We start from the raw sequence: 24,339 nt of genomic DNA, 5'->3' as shown, positions 1-24,339 counted from the left end.
GGCACGCCGGTCTGCGCTGGTTGTGGCCCTGCCACCCTACGGAGGTTGGTCAGGTGGTTGCCCATCTTGATGAGCTTCACCTCCTTATCCAAGAAGTGGCTTTCCAAGAAGTCACAAAGATAAGGGTCTGTGCGGGCAGTACCCAGGGCATACAGATGCAAGAGGGCCTGGTTCAGGTTCTTCTCCAGGGCCAAGGCAGCTTCCATGGCCTCCTGGGTTTTACCCCATTCATCTTGAGATGGCTTCTGCACATCCTGGAAGAGTGCACGCCCCCCCCCCCCCCCCCACCATCGTTTTGCAACTTGAGGAGACACTCAGCGCCCTTGCGCTTCTCCTCGGCCAATTCTCGGAGGAAGTGGCCTACGCCCTCCAGTGCCATGTCATCCCGATCAAAAAAGAAGCCCAGAGAGAGGTAGTTGTAGGAGGCCCACAGGTGCAAGTTGACCTGATGAATCTGAGAGGTCATGGCTGATCCTATGGGGCCAACCGCGAAGAGACAGTGCAGACTGGTCCTAGGAGCCAAAGGCCCTGACGAGATGGTCCAGGAGGCTGCAATTGGAGAGACTTGTAAGGCGGCTGGAAGCTAATAAAGTGGGAGTCCCTGGGTCTGTTCTGTCCAAACACTGTTGAAGCAAGACACAGATCCACGGACCCTCCGAGACGCTGCTCTCATAAAGTTGTCCTTTGACCTCCTCATGCATACTCATTGCATACATATAATTTAGGCTTGGATTTTTCATAAGTAACTTTAATTAGGGTTCTTGAACGCTTCCACCTCCTAGCCCACCTATCAGAGGTAGGAGAAAAGAAGAATTAATAGGTAATAGGTGTTATGGATCTATTTAGAAGTAGTTCTTTGGGGAGATCCCAATCTTTGTTGTCAGAATATCAGAAGTCCTATCCAAAACATCAAACAGTAGCAGCAGTCTGGCAGTCCAGTCTAATCAGCAAATACCAAACATGTGGTGGCTTGATCCAGAAGGTACCTCAAGGCTCTGCTGAATCAGCACAGAAGCAGCAAGGAGCTGCTGGAGTAGCACGAGTGTTTTGTCGAGTTATTCTCTACAAAGCCACAGCAGGCGAAGAACAGCAGTGCAGTGCAAGGCGGACCAGTGCAGGAGTTTCGTCACATTGTCTGTGGGGTTCATATTCTTTCTCATCATGCGTTCTTTCATCGGTCTGCTTCAGCAAAACATCCTCTCACCTGTGTCTGCTAAGCAAGAGACCAGAAATTTCCACTTCAATGTACAGTAACTAAATATCAGCAAAAGGATTTAAAATAGACTCAGGAATACTCAGGACAATTTTATTGGCATGTGAGAAGAAAAACAACAGGAGAGGAAGAGTGGAGATTTCAGCAGGTATTGGGGGAAAATGTAAAAGAGAAGTTAGACTTTTTGAATTAGAGGTCGAGAAGACAGACTGGCTCAGGAATTGAAGTCTCCTACCAGCTGCAGATGGGGTGGTCGGTTGGGGTTCAGAGAGAGTCAGAGTGGCTGCGGGGTCAGGACAGAGCAGCATTTGAATTTTGGCCATGGTCTGAAAGGGGAAATAGAGAGGAAATAAAAAGTTATACTTAGAACTCAGAACAACAGCTTAGAAATAAAAAGTTATACTTAGAACTCAGAACAATAGTGGATTTAGCTGGGAGTCAGCAAGCAACCACATTGGCTTTGTGTGTGTGCATGCACACATCCATGTGCTGTGGGCTGGAGGGCTTCTGAGTATATACACAGTAATCCCATTAAGGAGGCAGTTCTCATTGTGCCAGTATTCCCGCAGTGTATCATGTTTATTCTCATCTTCGGACTCCAGCTCATAAAGCAGCATTTTCTTCATAGAGGTTAAAGGGAAACTCCTATTGTTTACTTCAGAGGTGTAAACCGCTGGCTAAAGACCATGATGTGCGTGTCAGATCATGTCACCATGTTTGTTCTCATGTGACACCCACTCTAGGGTAAAGGGAATGATAGGAAGTTGACATAGATCTGCATCCTGTCCCAGATAGGTGAAGCAGCTAGCTGCAAGTGGCCCTTTGCATTATCACTCTTCCCCAGCACAGCCCCCTTTTCCAGTGGGACTAAGGGTTTGCTGTAAAGACTATATATAATATTGTGATCCCAGAAAGAATTCCATTGCTACCCACATATTCCCTTCTTTTGTACATCAGCAAGAAGGCTCTCCTTTCTTTAGGATTCACCTCGGATCCCAGAGCCTGTCACTGATCATTCAAGCAGTGTGACTTGATTCAGGGCATCTTCTCTGGACAGCTGCCTGGCCCTGAATGCTCCCTTGCTTTCATGCCACTTTGTCATGTGGGGCAAGTTACTTTATCTACCCTGTCTCAGTTTCCTTATTTAGAAGCACATGATCTGTTTGGCTTCCAGGTTTCCCCATGGTAATGTATGCTTCCAGATGGTGCTTACTGTGTCATGCTACATGTGTGGTTGCTGTGGTTCTAAGACATGTACCTGCTCATTTTTGGTAGCTTTGAAAAGGGAACTTGAGCTAACAGCCAGTGATCTCTTCCAGTCTCACTCAGTCAGGTGACCCATACTTGGGTCTGTGCATGTTGGTTACAGTGGACACCATGTTGTCACTTCAACAGTGTTAGTGTGATATTTGTAGGATTTAATTGGCACTTAAAATGAAAAGATCTCAGTATTATTTGGCAGTGAATCAAAAACAAAATAAAACAAAAGACATAACCTAAGTAGAGAAATAAATTAGGAATTCATGAAATAGACATTTTCTATTGGTAAAACTCATAATTTCACTAACATTTCTTTAAAAGTAACAACCAAGTGTTTTGTGAGAGTTAAAAAAGAAAATCTTGATTTTTAAAGGTTGAGTTTAACAAAGAACTTTTCTTTCTTTTTTAAAGGAGTTATTTACTTTGCCTCTATATGAATGCATTGTTTTGCTTTGCACTGTGTTTGTGTGTGCCTGGTGCCCATGGAGTCAGAAGAGAGTATTTGATCCCTGGGAACTGGAGTTACAGATGGTTGTTAGCCTCTTTGTGGGTGCTGGGCCCTGAAACCATATCCTCTGCATGAACAGCAAGTGCCTTAACTGCAGATCCATGCCTCAGGTCCTGCACCTCCCACTTTCTATGTTATATTTTCAGATAATTTTAGCCATAGACCCTAAAAAGTATTGCTTCAAGTCGGAAGCAAATGTTTTATGTCTGGAACAGATGAGCTTCTGGTGCTTGGCCATGTGCCAGAGGTTTTCACTGCCTTTTGATTTCACTGGATGTTTGAAATTTTAATCCTTACATTTTATGCTTAATGGAATAATTTATTTTTAAAAGGCTAATTTAGAGATAGGCCTGAGTCTGATGATTGTTGTGATGGTCATGTTTGTACCTTGCCCTCAGACTTTCTAGTTTAGAATATTGCTTGCAGACATTCTTACAACTTAATGGCCATTGGCAAAACATCTAAGATTAATTTTGGTTGACCCTGGGATCAGAACTGGCTCTCATCTGTTAGCATTAATTTTTCAGTTATCTGGCTCTCTTGTCAGACTTTCCTCTAGTGGATGGCAAAATCTCATTTTGTTGATTATACCTAGTTTGGTCGCTAAATAAGCAACAAAGGCTGAGCTGGCATCAGCTTGGTGGGGGCGAGGAGAGAAAGTGAGTGAGCATATGGGCAGGAATAAGGATTTCCTTACAGGAAGCCAGGTTTGCCTGAGTCACATAGCTATATCTTGATTATGCTACATTTTCAAATTACTGTAACCAGAGACTCTTACCATTTTGTTTTAAGTTGTAAATAAACTCATTACTTTAAAAACAGCTGAGTGTTTTTAGTAATCAGTGCAGTTTTTATGAGGGGCGGCGTTATGCCTTCCAAAATAAAAGCTCTTCCTTTATGTGATTTTGAGTTTCTTGTAAGTTCTTTGGCAGAGCAATGTTTTTAAGGCAGTATCTGACCATGGCTACCCCAGCCCTCAGTAACTTCCCATTTGTCTTCAGGATGGAGAGTGAATGGTTGCTGCTGCTTCATGATATGCCTGGTTTACATGGCCTCTTCCCTCACAGTCTCCTGTCCATGTCATTCCCAGGGTTCCAGGAAGATGAAGCTCGGGGAGTTGTTACCTGGCTTGGTTCAAGGCCCATGTTTGTGCTCTTGTCTCTAGAATACTTGTCACCCTTAGCTAACTCTTGGTACTCTTTGGGTCTCCTTTCCAGTGTTTACAATATGTGAACTCTGCCTCCTCTCTGGATCTCTATTGCTCTCCTTTCAACTTGTCAGCACCCAGGACTACTCTGATATCCCTCTAGCTGACTCATTCCCCCGTGCTTTTTAATTTATGTTACTTAGAGCTATGCCCCCACGTAACAAATAGTTGAAAATGTACTAGGAAGCAGAGACCCCAGTAGAGCCCTCCTTATGGACAACTGGCCAGATGGCAAAGCACCTGCTGCCATCCTGTCCTGTCCTCAGTAGTGTGATCCCTGCCCACACTTCCATGGGAACCTTTAGTCTCTCCAGTTTCACACGGTAATTGTAAGGCCACCATAGTTTATTGTTAGATAATGCAGTTTCTAGCGTGTCCCATGGCATTATTCTTTACACAATCAGTTTGTAATCATTACATACTACTCATAAGAAACTACAAAATATGAATCACCTTTGCCATTTTATTGGTTAACATTGGTCAGTGGCAAATTTTGTCTTCCAAGAGCTGACTTCATTCCCTGTAAAGCCCGTCCTCTCCCCACACCTGCCTTCCTTCATGGTTACTGTAACTCCCATAAAAATTGGAGACTAGATTTTTAAGTTAAACCCGGCAGAGGCACAATAATTGAAAATGCCCCACAGCTGGCTAATGCAAATAGGAGGTGACCAGCTGATCGGATAACTAGGCCTGTTTTAAATTACTCTGTTTTATCTTGGATGTGGAGTGTTTGTGTTGGCAAGTACATTTTGAGAAATCCCAAGCCAGAGCCTGGTGTTGTCGCACACATAAATACAAGAAGCAATTAGTGAGGAGCTGGCCCTGAGCACATGGCTCAAAAGCACCACACAGGTCGTGAGACTGGGAGGGTGTAGCCAGGCATGGGGCCTTTGTGCTTTGCACCTCTTGGTTTTTGCTCAGGAGACATGACTACCAGGAGGAAGCTGTCCTGCTAGGCGTATTGTCTCTGGGAAGAGGAGAAGGTGCTTCAGCTGTGTCCTAGCTCTACCCTAGGCGTCCTCCTTGCTTGTGTCAGGGGTGCAGAGCACCTTCCCACCAGGTAGGACTTCCGCCTGAGAGCTAACCTCTCTGCTTGGGTGTGGGGAAAGCCTGGGGTTAGAGGAACGCATTGTGTAAGTTCCTTCACATGTACACTGTTAGGTCTGCACATGAGCTTGGTTCTTTTTAACTCAGGCCTGGTGCCAGAAGGCCAGATCTTTTTATTTTCATTTTTAGTTAAAAAAATTTGCTCATGTATATGTATCTGGTGTGTTCCTGTGTGTGCTCACATGGATGTGCATGGAGGCCAGAAGAGGGTATCAGATCCCCTGGAGTTATAGGCAGTTATGAGCTGCCTGATGTGGGTACTCGGAGCCCTACCCCAGTCCTCTGTAAGAGCAAATGATCCTAACTGAGCCACCTCTCCAGCTCCCTAGTAACACCCACCATCTTACGTTCGTGGCCTGTCTCTTTCCACTTGCTTGGAGTGAACTGGCTTGGTTGTTAGGCCTGTTTGTCATTTTGATAGCTGTCAGGGTGCCCTTCCACTCAGAAGTGCTGAGTCCACGCAAGAGCCTCTGCCTCCTCACGTTTCGTTGGGAAGACTCGCCATAGCTGTTTGTCTCTCAGTTCCCTTGCTTGTATGCTGACCAGATGACGGCTGCTCTTGTCACACATTAGAACTTCAGTTCCTTCCATTAATCCACAACAATTAACATACAACTTTGAGCCAAGAAGTACAGTTTGAAAATTACTTCAGACTAAAGTAGAAAGAATAAAACCTTACTCCAGACTCCCTGCCACTGCCTTTGAAGATTGAAGTCAACTCTCACTCAAGGCTGGCAGAGTGCTATCTGAGATTGAAGTAGTAGGGCAGGGTCTCGGTCCCTCCATCTGGTTTCATATAACAACATAGAACACTGTACTGTTACAGATGGGAATGGTTACTGGTCCCATCATGTGCTGTCCTCCCTTCCCACAGTTCTACCTGATATACGCAGGGAATGGGGGATTGGTTCCCTCAAAGTACTAGGAGTTTATGTCCCGAACTTGAAGTTGCAAGTTGACATTTTGTGGGTGAATGAAGGCCAACAAGACATTTTATCTGTCAAAACAGACAAAATGTCTGTCTTTGACAGTGTTTGGAAAAAAAAAAATCAGTAAAAAAATTTCAGATTTCATCTTTTAAAAACTCCAGATTTCTTGGCTTTTCTTAGAGATCCAAAAGATGAAAATCAACCAAACAACAAAACAAAACAACCCCTAAACCAAGAGTCAAACAAAACCCAAACAGCAAATGGAAACTGGGCCCAAAGCCTACATGGTGCGTTGCCTGGCTAGTGCGGGCTGTGGGCCCTCCCTTGGCAGGGGAGGGTCTCTGTGTGCTCTCTTACCTTCACTCTCCAGCACTGTCAAGTCTCTGTGCCAAGCAGTGTCGTTTCCCTTGCATCCTCTTAACTGTAATTGTAGGTTCTGCTCAAGTCCTAGCTCGAAGTTTACGCTGAGACTCCCTACTCTTATGTTATTTCATTAAGAGAAGTAAAATAAGTTAATAAATATAATGAATATCCTTTGCATATTATTATTGCAATGTTATTTAGAAGACATTTGAGTGACAAGTTTTCCTGTATCTTTATAAAAATGTTTATCTGAGCTATGGTCATCCCAGGATTCAATAGGCTGAGGTGAGAGGAGACTAGCTGTGAGTTTGAGGCAGCCTGGACAACAGAGGGCGACCCTGTTTCACCCCTTCACATATTGTATTTTCCCACAGGGAAGAACAGTGCGCAGCCAGCTACAAAGTGTCTGTACTCTGAAGACTCCTGACACTGCAAACTGATGTTGTGGGGCTGTGCATGGGACCCCAATGGGGTATTCTTACACACTGGGCACATCTTTTGTAGTTCTTTTTTTTTTTTTTTCAAAGTAATAAATTGTACAAATTTAGTAGGTAAGTGGAGGAAGAAGCATAAAACTGGGACATGCTGGAGAGAATGAAAAGGCCAAGGAATGCAGTGTGATGAGTTGAAGCAAGGAAATATATTGCCTTCGAGTACTGCCCTGGAGAGAGAGGTCTGCTGGCAGGAGAAGGAGGTGTAAGATCTCAAGGAGAAAGAATTAACTTATCTAACATAAAAATGCACAGCATTAATTTGTGGGATGAGGTCAGTCCAGACGAGGCAGGGCCACTGCTCTGCTATTCCTCCCTCCTCCAGGAGGCTGCTTCCCTCTGACGCTCCACACCCACCTTCCAGATGATAAAGCATCCACAGTTGATGGAGTTTGGCAGTGACAAGTTACACGCCACCCACTGTGTTCCTGGTTCTTAAAGAGTTATGGAACTTGGGAGTTGGAGGCTGAAGTAAGATACCAAGGTGACGTCCTTGACCCTGAGCATTTCTCAGTGTGGACATCTCCCTGGTGTATGCTTACTTTTTGTTTTGTATGTTAATTCGTCTTCTTTGCAAAGGTTGGAAACACTGAGACTTAACCTTCAAGTCTATAATGCAGTGAGAGTAGAAATAGAATTTATTTTGTCATGTTTTTAATCGAATAGATACTGTCAGGGTATGATTTGATGTTCTGAGCTTTGGATCCTACTTTAATGTGGGCTGTCTATGGAGTAGATAATCTCTTACCAGCTTTTATTTCTCTAAGATTAATAAGAGCATTTCTTTATTCATTTCTTTTTGAAACCTTTTTTAAAAAGTATGTGTGTATGTGAGTGTGTGTGAGTGTGTGTGTATGTGTGAGTGAGTGTGTATGTATGTGTGTATGAGTGAATGGGTGTGTGTGAGTGTGTGTGAGTGTGTGTGTGTGTATGTGTGAGTGAGTGTGTGTATGTATGTGTGTGTGAGTGTGTGTGTGTGTGTGTGTGTGTGAGTGAGTGTGTAAGTGCACAGGTGTGAGTCTATGTGTAGAGGTCTGTGTCTTGCTCAGTTTCTTTTCACCTTGTTTTCTTGAAGCAAAGTCTGGTTTGTTGAAGTGGGAGCCCATGGGTCCTGACTGTTTAGCTATAGTAGCCAGTTTGCTCCAGAGATCCTGGGTCCACATCTACGAGCCAGTCTTACTTGTGTTCTGGGGATCCAAACTCTGGTCGACACATTTGTATGTCAAGTGCCGCATCCACTTGGGCCGTTACCCCCCAGCTCCTCATTTCTAACTTCAGTGATTTGAATCTTCAGAACCATCTTTTGGTTTGGTGTTTTTCTGTCCTGCTTCTTTTATCTTTGTTATTTCCTTCGTTCTGCATGCTTTGGGTTTAGCTTGCTCTTATTTTGGATCCTTAGAGGGGAAGCTGAGGTTATTGATTAATAATCTTTCCTTTTTCAACATAGGCATCTAGAGCCATAAATTTTCCTCTGCGCATACTTTTGCCATGTCCTGTAAGTTCTGGAATGTCTCTGTTTTGCTTTTAGTTTTGTGGTGACTTCCTCTTTGACTCCTGGCTGCTTAGGAGTGTGTGTTTAACTTTTGCATGTTCACAGTTCCCTTAATCCAATCACTGCATGGCTGCGTCCTTTCAGACTTATTGGGGTTTGTATCATGAGCCACCATTTATTACAACCTGGAGAAAGTATGTGCATCCTTGAGGAGAATGTATATTCTGTTCTTGTTGGTTGGAGTGTTCTGTAAGTCTGTCTTCAGTCAGCGCATCCGTGGTGTTGCTCATGTCCTCCATTTCCATGTGCTGTATAGATCTCTGCCTGTCACTGCAAGCTAGTGTGATGTCTCCATTTATCATGGAGTCTACAGTGTCTGTTTTCTCTTGCCAGTACTATCAGTGTCTGCTTCTTGCACTTTGGAGATGTGTTGTAAGTGCACACATTTATAAGCATTACCTCTTGTTGATGGGTGAACAAGATATCATAAATATCTAAATAAATAAATAAAATAAATAAAATAAATATCAAATATCATAAATGTGATTTTCCCCTATTAACAGTTTTTTCTGGTCTGTTTTTGTCTGTTCATACAGTGACCCAGATCTCTCGGTTACTAGTCATTCTCTACCTGACACTTTTACTTCAATCTATTTGTATGCTCACATTCAAAGTGTGTCTCCTGAAGATGACGTCTTAGTTGGATAATTTTTTATTCTTTTTGTCTGTTTCTGCCTTCAATTTGATTAAAGTATTTAGTTTCTTTATACTTAATTACTGATAATATAGGTTTACATCAATCATTTTTTAGTGATTTTTCTAATGGTTACACTGTAATGTTTTAGTGGTTTTTACTTTTTAATACCACCCCTTTCTTTACTTTTGTTGTCCCTCTGTCAGTCACTGCCTTGTGCCTCTGTGAACTTAACAGTTGTCTCTGCTCCCAAGGGCTTTCCCTGAAAGCTCAGAGTGGGATGAAGTGTGGGTGGGCTTTCCAGGCCTTCAGCAGATGGGCAGATAACACATTTTTGAGAACAGAGCTTTAAGGAACCAAATCCAGGGGCCTCCTTCTGGTAGCTGCCAAACCAGTTCTTACGGAGGCTGTAGGTTTTAAATGCTACCACAGAGATAGAGGGGAGGGAATCGGGTGACCATGCCATGAAACTGGCAGTCCTTGTCAAGTGGAATTGCTTTGCATTATTGCATGTCTGCCCTGGTGACTTTGAGAGTGCTAAAGAAGCTGCTTCTCTTTAGGTTGCTTTTATGGTGGATTTTAATACGTTCTTGCCTCCTCCTCCCATTCATTCATTCATTCATTCATTCATTCATTCATTCATAAACCCATGGAATAGTATTAAGCTTAGAAAAAGGTTTTTGCTTTTTAGCTTTGTGGCTTTTGGTTGGAGACTGACCAGTTGGTTGAGAAGTTTAAGTTTTAACTTTGATTAAATTAACATGGTTAATTCTCAGAATTATGATAGGGACTGAGGTAATAAACTTACCCACTGATGAATTGACTGAAAATGAACCTATGAGTCACCATATAATGGGAAGATACACAAGGTAAAAGTGACATTGATGCAAAAGGTAAAAATGTCAACAAGGTCGAACCCCAGGCTTGCTTTATTTATGGACCCAGTAGATGAATCCTTTTGAGAATAAGGGGTTTCCTGGAGTTAGGGCTTATATAAAAGGGAAAGTTCAGTTGTGAAGGCAGAGTCAGAGGATCAGGGAAGAGGTCTCCCAGCAGTCTGTGTGGAGCATTGCTATAGGTGGGGAGGTTAGACATTGAAGGGGAATCTATGAAGCCAGGCATTGCCATTTGAGATGAGACCATGAAGGGGAGCTCAAACAGGTCAGTGGAAATCTCTGGGAACTTTGTAGCTAGCAGACCTGTGAGCTCAGTGAGAGATTTTCACAGAGGACTGGAGTTGCTTTGATCAGCAGGGTTAGCTCATGGCTCGGAAGATGAGCTAGCCACACACACAAGGCAAGAGCCAGCCGGGCTCCCCAAGCTGCTCTGGGCCTGTTGTAGCACTGTGCTTGCCCATGACCATGCTGGCATGCAAAGGCTGTCAGTTCATTCTGCCTTGCTGTTCCCCTCTGGCCGGTCCTGCCATGGAAACAGAAGCACAGGGGTTTTAGGAAACCTCCTTTCTAGGGTCAGCACATTGACATGACAGAGTGTAAGGCAAGGGCTTGGCCCTTTGACGTGGGAGCTTGGCTGTCTGGAAGAGAAGAATTCTGATCTAGGGAAGTATCAGGCATTTCCGTAGCAGAGGTTAGAATGTATAAGACTACGCATTTATTTAGAGTGTACAAGACTACGCATTTATTTAGAGTGTATAAGACTACGCATTTATTTAGAGTGTATAATAAGACTACGCATTTATTTAGAGTGTATAAGACTATGCATTTATTTCACAAGCCTTATGTCTTTAGGACTTGGCATTGTGATCAGAAGCAACTTGAGGGGATAAAGATTTACTTTCAGTTAGTTTCAGAGGAATTCTAACTGTGCATAGAAGAACTTGGGGCAGTGTGGGTGTGTGGCAGATGCAGAAGTAAAGCAGAATGATGCGCAAATCTCCCTTTTAAGACCCCATTTGCTGAGGTTCTGAAATAGAGCTGATAGCTGGGGACCAAGTGTTAAAAATGAGCTTATATGTAACATTTTAGATTAAAACCATAACTCCTTGTTTTAGTTAATAGATGAATTGCTGGTGGTAAATTATGAAGATAATTTTTATAAACTATTTTCTCATAATAAGCTATGGTATAAAGCAGATGATTTTCAGTTGGTTTTTGGTTGACACTGAATTTCTTATCTGGGTTTCTTGAGTTCTATCAGTAGAGTGTCATCAAGGCCATTGACTAATGCGCCTGATGGGCTGATAAGACAGCCAAAGGATAAAGTTCATACTGTTCTCAGGCAAGATAAGCCACTCTTGCTTTCACTGTGCTCTGATCTGATAGTATGTAGCTCTTGGATAGAGAGAAGCATTTTTCTTTATCCATATCCATTTCGTAAGGGCCAGGGCTTCAGAGAGAAGACCGTGTCCTAGACAGTAGCTATACTTAGTTCCACCCCTGCATTATTTATAATAATTCTTGGTACTTTCTAGGACCCATGCATGTTCTCAATTTAAATGTGTGGGCTAACGATAACCTACACATTTACTGCCTTTGCAGGTTAGACAGAACTCTCCGTAGGGTATGCAGTAATCCAATGCCGGATGAAAGGTATAGGCTGGGGACCATTGCTTGGCTCTCTGTACTGTAGTAACACCCATGAGGTGTTCTGCTGGCTACTTATTGTATCTAGCTTGCTGTGTTCAGGAGCTAGGGAAATAATCATTGGTGGATTCAGAGACATATCGGCCTACTCTGGAATGGGCTGACTCCTACAAGTTCTTTAGGTTCCAAAGCATTAGCATTAACCAGAAACTAACTCTGAAAGAAGCCTTTTCTCCAGGATACAAGTACCTGTGTAGCAAATGGCTATGGTTACTTCTTTAAAGCCAAACAGAAACAAAGAATTTTGCTATGCACCTGGTATGTTATCATATGGTCCTTTCTAAGTGGTATTTGTCCACTTTTCTTTCTTTTTTTTTTTAAAGATTTATTTATTTATTATATATGAGTACACTGTAGCTGTCTTCAGACATACCAGAAGAGGGCATCAGATCTCATTACAGATGGTTGTGAGCCACCATGTGGTTGCTGGGAATTGAACTCAGAACCTTTGGAAGAGCAGTCAGTGCTCTTACCTGCTGAGCCATCTCTCCAGCCCAGTATTTGTCCTCTTAATGTGTTTAGGAGACTGAGTCTTTGAAAATATTGTGGTATAGGAACTGGGTGAGAGGTGGCATCTTAGAGTAGCGACTCAGATACTTAAGCTTTTACTATGTTACATAGATCAAGCTTGACCTTAGTTGGCTACCTGCCTGCCTTGGTTGGGATCAGTCAGCTACTACTTTACAGTCCATGCTGAGCCCAACTAGCATGACTTTGGCTAGCTGTGTCTGAGCAAAATCATCATGCCCATTTGGCTCGAAGTGCCACTGGCAGGTGTCTGCCACCTTGGGTCTCATCTTCTTCATTGGAATCTGGAAGCTCATGATGGCAGAAGTACTCCCAAGTGTCCCCTATTACACGGCACATTTATGACAGTCTTTTTCAAATATTTTTCTTCTCCCATGTGAACTATGTTTCTCAAAGCCAAGATGGAGGGAACAATCCATAGGTTCTCTGGGTGACAAAGTTGGTAAGCAGGTTGCAAGTGCTAAATTAACAAGTCCCTCCATCCCGAGTGTTGGATTTCTTCCTTCACATTAGATGAGGAATTTCTGGTATCTCAACTTTGGTTTTTGGCCACATTTGAGTCCAAGTTTCTTCATGTACTTGAGCACATTATTTAGAACTATCCCCAGCTGTTTGAGTTAGCATTATGAATCAAAACTTTTCTAGGGGATCTCAGTTCAGCCTGATTTCAATTATGATCACATTTGTCTCTGGTTTAACACCTCTAGAATCTTTTTGATCCCAAGATTTTCTCTCTATAAATTAAAACCTTTCAGTGCCTTCTATGTGTGAATTTATGTGTCTAGAAGTCGTAACCGATAAGATGAATGGTGCAGGCATCTGTCTTAGATGAAGTAATGCTGTCCTGGAGAGAACTGCTGCCTCTGCTGGTATAGGGGCCGGAAGAAGTTGGGGGTTTCTGGTCCTTGACCAATCTGAAAGTTCTTGAGTCTGGTCTTTCATGACCAATGACCTCTTCTGCTCCTGGCTGTGACAGAGTAACTGGTCTGTGGCTCACTCTCCTGCATTTCTTGTGCTATGTATGAGTCTGCCCAGAACATAGTGACTCAGACCCGTGTTATTCCCCCTTTAAGTTGTTTGTTTCTTCTGTGTCTGTGTGCAGCAGGATTCTGAGAGCGTGACTGGGCTTTGGGATTCTCAGAAGTTACAATTAGATGGTGGTGAAGTGGGCGCTTCATGGCGCTTAGGAAGCTTGAACCAACAGATGTCCTCCACACTTCAGATAGCCTGAGGCCAGCTGGGATTCAGCCTCATCTCAAGGCTTCTTCTCTAGGAGGCTTCTTCTCTAGGAGGCTTCTTCTCTAGGTGGCTTCTCCTCCTGAATCAGCTGAGGGACAATAGGACTGCTTACATGGCAGGATAGGGCTCCAGCTTTATGTTTGTAGAAGTCGTGACCGATAAGATGAATGGTGCAGGCATCTGTCTTAGGTCCAGGAAAAGCTCCCAGCTTTGAAAGTTACTCAGTGTTATTTTTGCCATAGTCCCACGCCCACCCACAGCATTTGCTAAAGAATAAAAAACAAAAACAATATATAGCTAAAAAGTCCATTGAGAAAATAATAATAGCTGGGCAGTGGTGGTGCACGCCTTTAATCCCAGCACTTGGGAAGCAGAGTCAGGTGGATTTCTGAGTTCGAGGCCAGCCTGGTCTACAGAGTGAGTTCCAGGACAGCCAGGGCTATACAGAGAAACCCTGTCTTGAAAAACAAAAATAATAATAAAGTGAAACATATTTGATTACCTCCGACTTTGCACAGAGCTAATGCCTGAGACTACCCTAGCTGTGCTGTGGCGATCCTGAAGCTGGTGGGACACACCAGCCTGGTGGCCACAGGGACAGCAAACCCTCTGAGATCATCAGAAATCCCCTGGTTCTCCACCTTGAGGATTGAAAACATCAAGAGCCGTCTCCTTTCCTTTCCTTCAGCTGTCTGAGTGGGTCTGGAAGCAGCTGACCTGTCTCTCACTGTCTTCCTTCACGGTGCCCTGTCACTCAGCATACAAAGCCCTGAGCTTATAGATGCTTCAGTCTAAGGCACCAAGAAGACAATTCCAGAATTCCTTCTTCAGTGGGCGTCATGGACTTGCCAGTGTTTGTTCCTTCACAATCATGGCATCTTCCAACGCAACAGATAGATTTAATCCCAGATTTCCAGGAGACAGTGCATATAGTCACATCTGTGCTGACTGATGTTTATTGCAGACCACAGAATCCACTGTAACAGGATAGAACAGAAAGGAATTTTAAGTGAGTCATATTTGGAATTTGTGGAATGGTGTGGTACAAAGTTTAAATGCCTTCCTGTCAAGAGAAAGGCTTTGAACCACACAGTAAGCTTATTGGTGTGGGCTGCTATCATATGATATTTTAGTTAACTGATTGTCTTTATGGGCCACAGAGTTTTGTTCAAATACATTTAAAATCATTATATTATTTGTTAATAGAGAGAACTTGTATTCTAAACCATTAAATTATAAAACTTCATATTTTTTTGGCTTTTGTGGACTTATGATTATTTTCCCTTGGAAATTGTTTTATAGATTTTGATTCCATGTCCAGAGCACACCTGACAGTCTGTATTACCTGCACCACATCACAACTACAAAAGCACCAGCATCCAAAGACACTTTGAAAAGTTCAAAAAGTAGATAGGTACCTTACAGATACATGGAACTTAAACTAAGCCTAGTATATAGACTTTCAGATTGCCAATGTATCAGAAACAGATGGCAGACGTGGGTTGAGGATTCCTAGTAAGCACAGTCACATGATCAGGCAGCCTTGTATTACAGGCATCAAGGAATCATGCTTACACGTAAGCCTTGTATGGAGGGTGGTCTTTAAGCTGATTGACTAGAACCGCATGTGCCTGATGTTAGTGTTACCAGGCAGGCTGCCCTGCGTGGATGGGAGTTCTGGGTAAGCACGGAGAACTTGGGCAAAGTGCTGGTCTCAGTAGCTGTCAGGTTGTAGCACACTTGACAGCTGTGACTAGGTAGACAGGTGTGAGCAGCAGCAAGTTGGACCTCCTGGAGTTGATGGGTCCAGTTCAAGCCTTGGAAATCGGGCTCCCTGACTCTTCTAGCTCAGTGTAGGCCCAGTGTAGATCATGATTCCTTAGCCTTTGATAGTTCCAGCTCCAGGCCTTCTGAACTTAACAGTTAGAACGTTGAAGTCCTTGGTTCTAAAGGATGGGCCGCTTCCTGGACTGGTGACTAGTCCAGTGGCTAGTGCCCACTCTTTCTTTTCTAACCCGTCTTCTACCTCCATTCTCTGTCCTTTCTACCTCCACTGCCTCTTTGTTACTGCGATGTGCTCTCGAACCCTTTAACTCCTCCTTCGATAGGCAGCCCCGGCCACCTTGCTACTTTACCGTTGTGGCCTCCTGAGCTATCACACAGCTCTTTTTCTGCTGCTTTTGTAACTCAGCCTGCTGACTGCCTGGCTGCCGCTGCCATGGTCCTCTGCCACTCCTGCCGCTGCCGCTGTCTGTAGTCAGTGTGCTTTTTTCTTCTTCTGACCAGCTCTGCCCACAGTACTAGAAGCAGGCAAAAAGAAAGAACCACTAAAGAAAATCCTTTGGGTTGAGTGAGTGAGTGAGTGAGTGAGTGAGTGAGTGAGTGAGTGTGTGTGTGTGTGTGTGTGTGTGTGTGTGTGTGTGTGTGTGTGTAACAGGCAACACAGAGTGTCTCTTAGCCCACTCACTAAATGAGGGTGCACAGCGTATTTATACAGACAGAGAAGGGGCATTTGGACCAGTTACAGCACACCTCACATATAATTGAAGGCCTTTGTCTGCCCTAGCCCACAGAGCCCATGTGAGGCTAGCTGGGGGGAAATGGTTACAGTGACTACCAAGCCTTAGGACAACAAAAGTCCTGGCTGAGGCCATACTTGCAGAGACAGAGCATGAGTGCAACTGCTGTTCACTTGTCTCGGGTGTCTTTGGAGTGTTGTAAGTGACAGCGAGGCAGTCCAGTCTCGTAGATTACTCCCCTTCCCCACCTCGGCCTATTTTCAGTGAAATGGACATTAGGAACTCAAGGAAGATGTCATTGACACTAATGGCGACTTAAGCAGACTTACCAGGGCTCAGCACCTGCCCTGAGGAGGAGGGAGAACTAGCTCTTCTTCTCACTGCAAAGCTACATCTGTAGGTGAGATGTGGCTTGGTTAAGAGGTAGAGTTTTAACAATGGCTTTTAAGTTATATCTCTTTTAAATACAATTTTAACAACTTAAATAGAGAACACATAAAAACAAACAAAACTGTCTTCATGCTATGGGGCAGGGTGAGGTAGAGACACTGCTCTAAGAGCAGCAGTGGGATCAAGCGGAGCAGGGAGCACTGTGGAGTGGCGGAGCGCCTGTCAGGCGGGGGCTTCCCGGGCCCTGATTAGAGTGACCCCTGCCTCTCCTGCTTCCTTTTCTCTTGAGCCATATTTGCCTTTCCTAGGGCTTTTCTCAGGCAGCCTGTGCTCTTGGGTCATGAAATGAGCAACTACTTGAAAATACACAGACTATGAAATGAAAGTACACCTCCTAGAATAGCAGCTAGTCACAGTTAAGTGATTTTGCTGTTTCTGTTGCTGTTCACAGGCAGAAGCAATCCTTAGGCAAGAACTGGAGAAAAAGGAGACACCAAGTTTATATTGCTTGCTTGGAGATGTCCTGCAAGATCACTCTTGCTATGACAAGGCCTGGGAGCTGTCCCGGCACCGCAGCGCGCGTGCCCAGCGCTCCAAAGCTCTTCTCCATCTTCGGAACAAGGAGTTTCGGGAATGTGTGGAGTGCTTTGAACGCTCAGTGAAGATCAATCCCATGCAGGTAAGGCCTCATAAAGCCTTCTGTTCTTGGCTTTGGGTTTTCTTTTCATAAATACACTAACATATAGTTTACTAATTATATAAAGAGAAAATATCTAGGTATATACATACACACATAAGACATTTAAAATATGTTTTCTGTATGTGTGTATGCAGGTGCACATGTAGGGCAGAGGACAAGTGCCAGCTCTCAGCAGCTGTCCACCTTGGTTCTCAGGATGATCTCGCGATGTCTCTCATTGATCCAGAGCTCACTAAAATAGACTGTGTTGACTGCAGTGAGCCTCAGTGATCCTGCTGTCTGGTCCCCAGTGTTGGCATTCAAAAGCCATGCTATCACTTGGGCTTTTGTACATGCTGGGCGTCAGAATCAGGCTGTTGTGCTTGGACACTGTACTGATAGAGCTGTCCCTCCAGCTCCATTTAAACAACTTCGTGAGATTTGAAAAATTAACTACAAAAGGTTATCTAAATCCTTACGTCATGACAAGCCTACAGGAGAGGATCTAGTTTTGAGGGGAGATTCCCTTTCTTATACATAATGATACTCACTTGATAAAATGATTTTGAGACTATCTTTCCTCTCTGTGAGACTTTATCATTGCTTTCTCAGTTCACCAGCTATGGTTCCCGCACATGTACGCTGACTTGGATAATTCGTCTGATGGGAACTTGGGTTGCTTCTACCCCTTGCCTGGTGCAAAGAATGGGCAAGGAAGAAGGGTGTGTGTAAATAGTAGATTCAGAAAGTGTCTTTTACACTGAAAAGAATCAGTTTGCTTAGAACAGGGGTGTTCAATCCTTTGGTTCCTCAGGGTCACACTGGATGGAGGAGAACTGTCTTATACACATTAAATCCAAAAGCAATAATGAAAGCCTATGGAGAAAAAGTCTGTATAGGTTTTTGATATTTACTACTGCAGATAAGCAAAAGGCCTTCACATAGTAATCCTAATCGTGTGGTCAGCCTTCAGAGGGTCTTTTAATTGTTGAGCAGGTCCTAAGTTTATAATCACTAATAAATAAAATGAACCTATCCAGCAACAAAAATCATTGTTTTAAAATTATAATTGTAACATATAATTTTAAAAATAACAAACCTTTTTATTTGGTATTGCATTTGAAAACTGGATGTATCAGTGTCTAGAGTAACGGAAGCCACTGCGGTTCTCTGCACACTCTCAGGGTGCTCTTGAGATAGCTAGCTCAGGTCTGATTTTACTGTGAGCATGCTCACTACTCACGTGCCTGGAGAGTTGTCTCAGCAGTTAGGAGTGCTTTACTCTTGCCAGGGACTGGAGTTTGGTTCCTTCCAGGGATTCTGGCACCTCCTTCTGCTTCCCTCAGATGCCAGGCACACTCATGGTGCACATACATACATTCAGGCAAACACTCATACACATAAAATGCGTAAGTCTAAAAAGTTAGTAAAGCAGTTGCTCACAAATCTAGGTGTGAGCAGAAAGCACAGGCGTGAGTCACAGTGAGGCTGTGTGTCTGTGAAGACAGGCCCCAGGAAGATGCCTTAAGTTACGGAAGACTGCAGCTTTCTGCATTCCTCTTGTAAATTGGCAGGTAGCATAGGCTATGTCACTGGAAAGTGGAGTCATGGGAATCCTGAAATCTGTTTCTAAACTCTGTGTCAGATTGAGAAGCAAACCTACATATTTTGGTCATAGGACAGTATTTAGCCAGTGTCAAGATGCATAAAATCATTTGCCTTAATCTGAGTTTGCCATAATTGCACTTTGACACATTGGTTTTTAACCTCGAAGAAACATGTTTAACTCATTTAAGTGAAGGGTTAAGTTCATTAAAAATGCTAAGTCTATAAACTAGATTTTGTCATCAAGTCCTGGCACAACTGTTGTTTGATAACTACAAGCAACATGATGATGTATTGAAAATCACAAAATCTTACTGATATTTGGCCTTGACGTAGCTCTCTTACTCCTGACAAGCAGTGATGTCTTGCTTCTTCCTTCCTCTCCCCTTCCCTTCCTTCTTCTATCCCCTCCCCTCCCCTTCCCTCCTCTCCCCTCCCCTCTCCTCCCCTCCTCTCCTTTCCTCTTCTCTCCTCTCCCTTCCCCTTTTCCCTCCTCTCCTCTACCCACCTCCTTTTTTTTTTAAAAGAGCCTGGTCAGTTTTTAGGGATTTCTGTACATGTATTATTCATTTATTAATAATATTATTAATAAATAATATTATTCCTTATTATTTATATAATCCCTTGTTATTTATTGCTTATATAAGTGGCAGTTATTCCTTAACTTTCTAGTTCCCCAAATAAGCACACAGAGACCTTTTAATATTTCAAAGCATAGGCCTTAGCTGGGCAGACTATCAACTAGCTCATCTAAGTTAACCCGACCACCAACCCCATCCAGCCAGGCTGGTAATCACGTCTGTTTCCTCTTATGTTGCCTAGTGAAAACCTTCCTCTTCTTCCTCCAGAGTTCTTTCTCCCTCCTGGGCAGTCCCACCTTCCCCTCTCTACTGCCCAAGCACAAGCTTTAGTCTTTTATTGACCAATTAACTTGGAGAGCAAGGTTTGTACAATAACAGCTGGTGTACATGAAAATTCACTCATGTTGGAGCAACCAGATCTTGAGGTGCAGAATTTAGCATTTGAGTACATAGCAGCACCGGACAAGCTTCAACATACACACTGATAGAGGACAAAGAAAATTGCTTTAATATAATTTCTTTTACTGCTTTGTAGACATTTCTTCAGCTGTGCCTTTTAATGGCATTAAAGCCATTTCCTCAGTGGCATCATCTTTGGTACAATGGCAAGTGGAACCCAAACAGGAAGAGCGTGCACACACTTGCTTTGTGTCATGCTGCAGTACAAGTTGGTGAGCTACAAAGTTCACACTCAAGAACTGTGTACTCAAGCTTCAGACACCTTTACAAGGACCATCTGTGGTAAATAAGAGTTTGGTTTTTGTGCTGGGCCACCTTTATAGCCATCTTGGAGCCCGTACAGCTCATGGACTGCTGGCTGGGTACCCCTGAGTTAAAATTTGCTACTGATATTTTCAGGACTACCAGAAGCCAGGTACCTCTTTAGGCATACTGCTGGTATTGAAATCCAGATGATCTGACTGTGGAGCCAACAGGTTTTATTGGATTCCCCTGGAACTGGGCTTACAGACATTTGTGGCTACCCTATGGGTACTGGGAACCTAATCCTGGTTACCCTAGAGCTGCAGTGCTCTTATCATCTGAGCCATCTTTCCAGCCCTCCATATTCATCTTTGATGACTAGTTTATTCCACTTAGTGTAGTGCCCTCAAGGCTTATCCATGCTACAATAGCTATGCGAACCTCTTCCTTATGGGACTGGATAATATCCCATTGTGCCGCATTCTGTTCCCGCTCACTGGGTAGAGATGTGGATTGCTCTCACATCTTGCTTGTTATGAATAGTTCTGAAATGGTAGGAAAATGGGTGGGCAAGAAAGGTAGGTAGACTCGGTAGTCCTTTCCACTCAAGAAGACATAATGCTTTCAAAAATTACCTTTCAAAGGATCAGGTTTCATTAGAGTATTCTTCAAGCAAAATATAAGGTAGGTGTGTTTGTGTGTATGTGTGTGTGTTGTAATGAGAATAACACTTAGCGTCCTCCAAAGCTGGTGATGAGTAGCAGTCTGGGGAAGAGTAGGACGTTCACATACAACGTCTCTGCTGAACTTAATGGGGACTACACGGCAGCAAAGATGCGTAACGTGTAACTTTGGAGTAGGTTTTCATTGACAACTGTACCAATGCAGTGGTTCTTATTACATGTGATTATGTAACTTCTGGAGATAATTTTGACTTTCATAATAGGGAAGTAAGGGCATTTGCTATTGGCTTGTGAAAGGGAGAGATATCAGAGATGTTGCGGGACAAAAATCCTATGATGAAATATCTCAGTGCACAAGCATAGCTGTCTATACTAGCTTTTCTGGCCTGTCACGTCAATAGCATTACGGTTGAAAACCATGCCCTGCCAGACGGTGGTGATGCACACCTTTAATCCCAGCACTTGGGAGGCAGAGGCAGGCAGATTTCTGAGTTCGAGGCCAGCCTGGTCTACAGAGTGAGTTCCAGGACAGCCAGGGCTACACAGAGAAACCCTGTCTTGAAAAACCAAGAAAAAAAAGGAAAGAAAAAAACATGCCCTAATTTAAATCAGTCTTTCCTCCTCTCACATACAAGAGAATAGAATGGGTTCAGCTTTGAGAGACAACTTGTACTTAAGTTGATTAAGGAAGGCAGAGCTTTGGGAACAAAAGCTGAGTTTTGTGCTGAAGGGATGGAAGAGCTGGTAAACAGGCTGGTTTTTCAGAGTGGGAGGAGATAGGGCCTTTGCAATGAGACTGCTTGATCGACTCAGGCTATCAACTATCTGAAATGTGAGGCTACACTGACTGTCTGTTTGTTTGGTTGTTAGGGAACCACTGAAGTTGATTGATGCCTTGCTTCGCTTTCAGTGCAAGAATGGGGTATGCACAGAGGGACTCAGGACCGTTGTTTTGTGCACACAGCTATGGGAGGGGGACACTAGATAGCCTGGGTAAGAAGCTGGTAGCAAGCTACATTTTGCAGGGGAGTTATTAGTGCGAGAGGGACACTGGAACAAAAGGATAACTTGGGGGAAGTTGCAAGGGAAGACTTACAGGCTTGATGGCTTTGCTATATAATTTAGAACTAATTACTGAGACAAAGAAGTGACAGCTGCTCAGAGCAGAGTCACAGTGCAGACAGAGATGTGAGGATACTGTGCAGCCTGCCATGTGTCTTCAATTCAGGCAGACTGAAACAAATGCCAAAATACACAGGCATTTGGAGCTCCAGGTCTGTGCAACTGCTACAAGCTGCAACTCAAACACTAGACTCAGTAACTTGTGACCCAAGTTGCATGTTTCTAAAGAAAGAGCTGTCATTACACTCTGCTGTCTCTTTTGAGTGCCACAAGAAAGAGAAGCTAGAACTTTAAAAAAATGTTGTCGAGATCTAGGTAAATGGAGAGAGGCATCTGCAGAACATCGATGTAAAAATAGCACTGCTTGGCTTTATGTCAAGGGATGGGCCGCAACGTTAACGTACTGTTTATGGTGCAGTTCTCCATAGAAAGCCAGAGACACACACCGCTTACATTAGTGCTACCATCCACTCATACCCACCCATTTTTTCCCCCATGAGACTCAAGAAACTAGTAAAATTTAATCTTGGGCTTCAGGGACTTAAGTACTAAACGCTGAGGTAAGTAGGGGAGAAATCTAACCAAACTGACACCCAGGGACCTGTGTAAACTTGAGCTCTTGTTTCTGTTATTAGTCATTCTTCCCCTTGTCATGACTTTTTTGCAAAAGTAAAAATGAATTGCTTAGATATCAAACCAGTGTGTGTAGCACGAAAAAAGGAAAGTGTTCATTCCTGTCATATGTTCCAATCCAGCTCAACACGTAGTTTTTCTTTTCTTTCCTTTTCTGTTCCTCTCTCTTTTGAAGAGTTTCTTTTCTTCTTAACTCCTCTCCTTGGCTTAACAGATACCTCACCTTTGTAAGGTCATGTGATATCACTGGTAGTAAAGACTTGAGACTCAGGTAGCCAAGAGGACTGGAGAGTGGGGGAGGGGAGGCATAGTGCTGATGTTAGGGGAGGCAGTTGTTGAGTGAGGAATGGGAAGTGCCAGGATGCTGAGAGGGGAGCTGGCTTCTCAGCTGGAGAGAGCTTGAGGAAAGGCATGGATTCTAGAGTTCATATGGCTGTCCACGGAAGCTTGCTACTTAGGTGGCCCATCCAGGGAAGGTTTGGCTTTAGTTCTGTAAGAATTGATATTGCTCTAATTCCTTAATTAAAGATTTTAATTACACTTTGGGCTGTGGGGAGCAGCTAAGGGGAGTGAGAAGATGGAAACAGACAAGTTCACAACTGCCTGTATCTCCAGCTCCTGCAGATCAGCGCCCTCTTTAGGCCTCCAGCAGCACCTGAACTCATGTACACAAACCTATAGTCAGATACACATATATAAAACCTAAAAAATAAAAATAAATCTTAAAAAGAAAAGAAAAGGCTATATCCAAATGTAACTTGCAACTGTGAGGTGAATATTTTTTCTTTTTTGGTATTCCTTAACATCTTACTTTTCATGTAGGACAAATAGAAATGAGCAAAATTAGTTTTAATAGATTAATTTCTTATAATAGCTTAGGTTTTTGATCTTTTAATGCATTCTGGATAAAAGGTATTAAAATTCTGGATAAAATTCCATTTGTCATGGAACACATCTAACATTTCTAAATGCTGCTATAAATTTGTGTATGCTAGACAGACATTGACAATGAAGTTACTTGCACAAAATAAGATGCTTTATGTATTTCCTGGTAAGTGACTTCTGTGTGGTTACTAGTAGTAGCCGTGTTAGTATTTTGAGATACTGACTCACTTTGAAGCCCAAAATGGCCCAGAATTCACATCTCTTCTTGCCTCAGCCTCCTGAGTCCTGGATTTATACTAGGTAACTATACTTGAACCAACATACCTGATACATTTTTGATTTGGGGTTTTTAAATACAGTGGTCTTTAAATCCCCCAACACAATAAAATCGACAGTTGGTAAATAGTTCATAGCTATGCTTTTAAAAATCAATTTTAAATTGTTTTAGTATTCTTTGTCTTTTTGAAAGGGTTGTTGTTTGGACAGGATGTGACATAGTCATGTGACTAAATAGCATCAAGTGCCTGCCACACAGCAGATGCAGATATGGCATGCATTAGGCTATGTCAGCTTATGAGAAGAGAGCAAAGAGTTCATGCTGAAAAATAATAAAAGGAGAACCAGTTTGAGAACCACTTAAGGCCCTGCTTTAGGGTTATCTAACTCTGGATAGGGGACTCTATTGTGATTTTGGGTAAATGGCTGATATGACACACATAGTGTTGTTGAAAGTTTGAAGAATGAATGTCATAGGTGAGTATCAGTGACTTTAGCTGTAAGCATGAGCAGGAGCAGGATGAGGTTTGCTACAAAGGAAAATTTTCAAGTTTACCCTTGGGTTGGCAGGATTGAAGGAAGCCTTAGAACCAGTGTGGATGCCAGACGCTGTGTGTGTATGTGTGTGTG

General features: G+C 43.2%; 1 protein-coding gene and 1 pseudogene across 1 annotated transcript in view; one reads left to right on the top strand and one right to left on the bottom strand.

Moving 5' to 3' along the window:
- LOC116080375 overlaps positions 1 to 466 on the bottom strand; it is a 720-nt pseudogene extending 254 nt beyond the window's left edge.
- The window catches only part of Ttc27 (tetratricopeptide repeat domain 27), a 136,586-nt gene that overhangs the window by 64,513 nt on the left and 47,734 nt on the right, over positions 1 to 24,339 (top strand). The window contains exon 13 of the mRNA XM_031355431.1: positions 16,995 to 17,222. Within this exon, the coding sequence (XP_031211291.1) occupies positions 16,995 to 17,222 (228 nt within the window). The remainder of the gene's footprint in view (positions 1 to 16,994; positions 17,223 to 24,339) is intronic.

The sequence above is a fragment of the Mastomys coucha genome, unplaced genomic scaffold (genome assembly GCF_008632895.1).
Source record: "Mastomys coucha isolate ucsf_1 unplaced genomic scaffold, UCSF_Mcou_1 pScaffold6, whole genome shotgun sequence".
Classification (NCBI taxonomy): domain Eukaryota; kingdom Metazoa; phylum Chordata; class Mammalia; order Rodentia; family Muridae; genus Mastomys; species Mastomys coucha.
The sequence above is the reverse complement of the archived record's forward strand: the minus strand, read 5'-3'. Positions and strand labels throughout refer to the sequence as shown.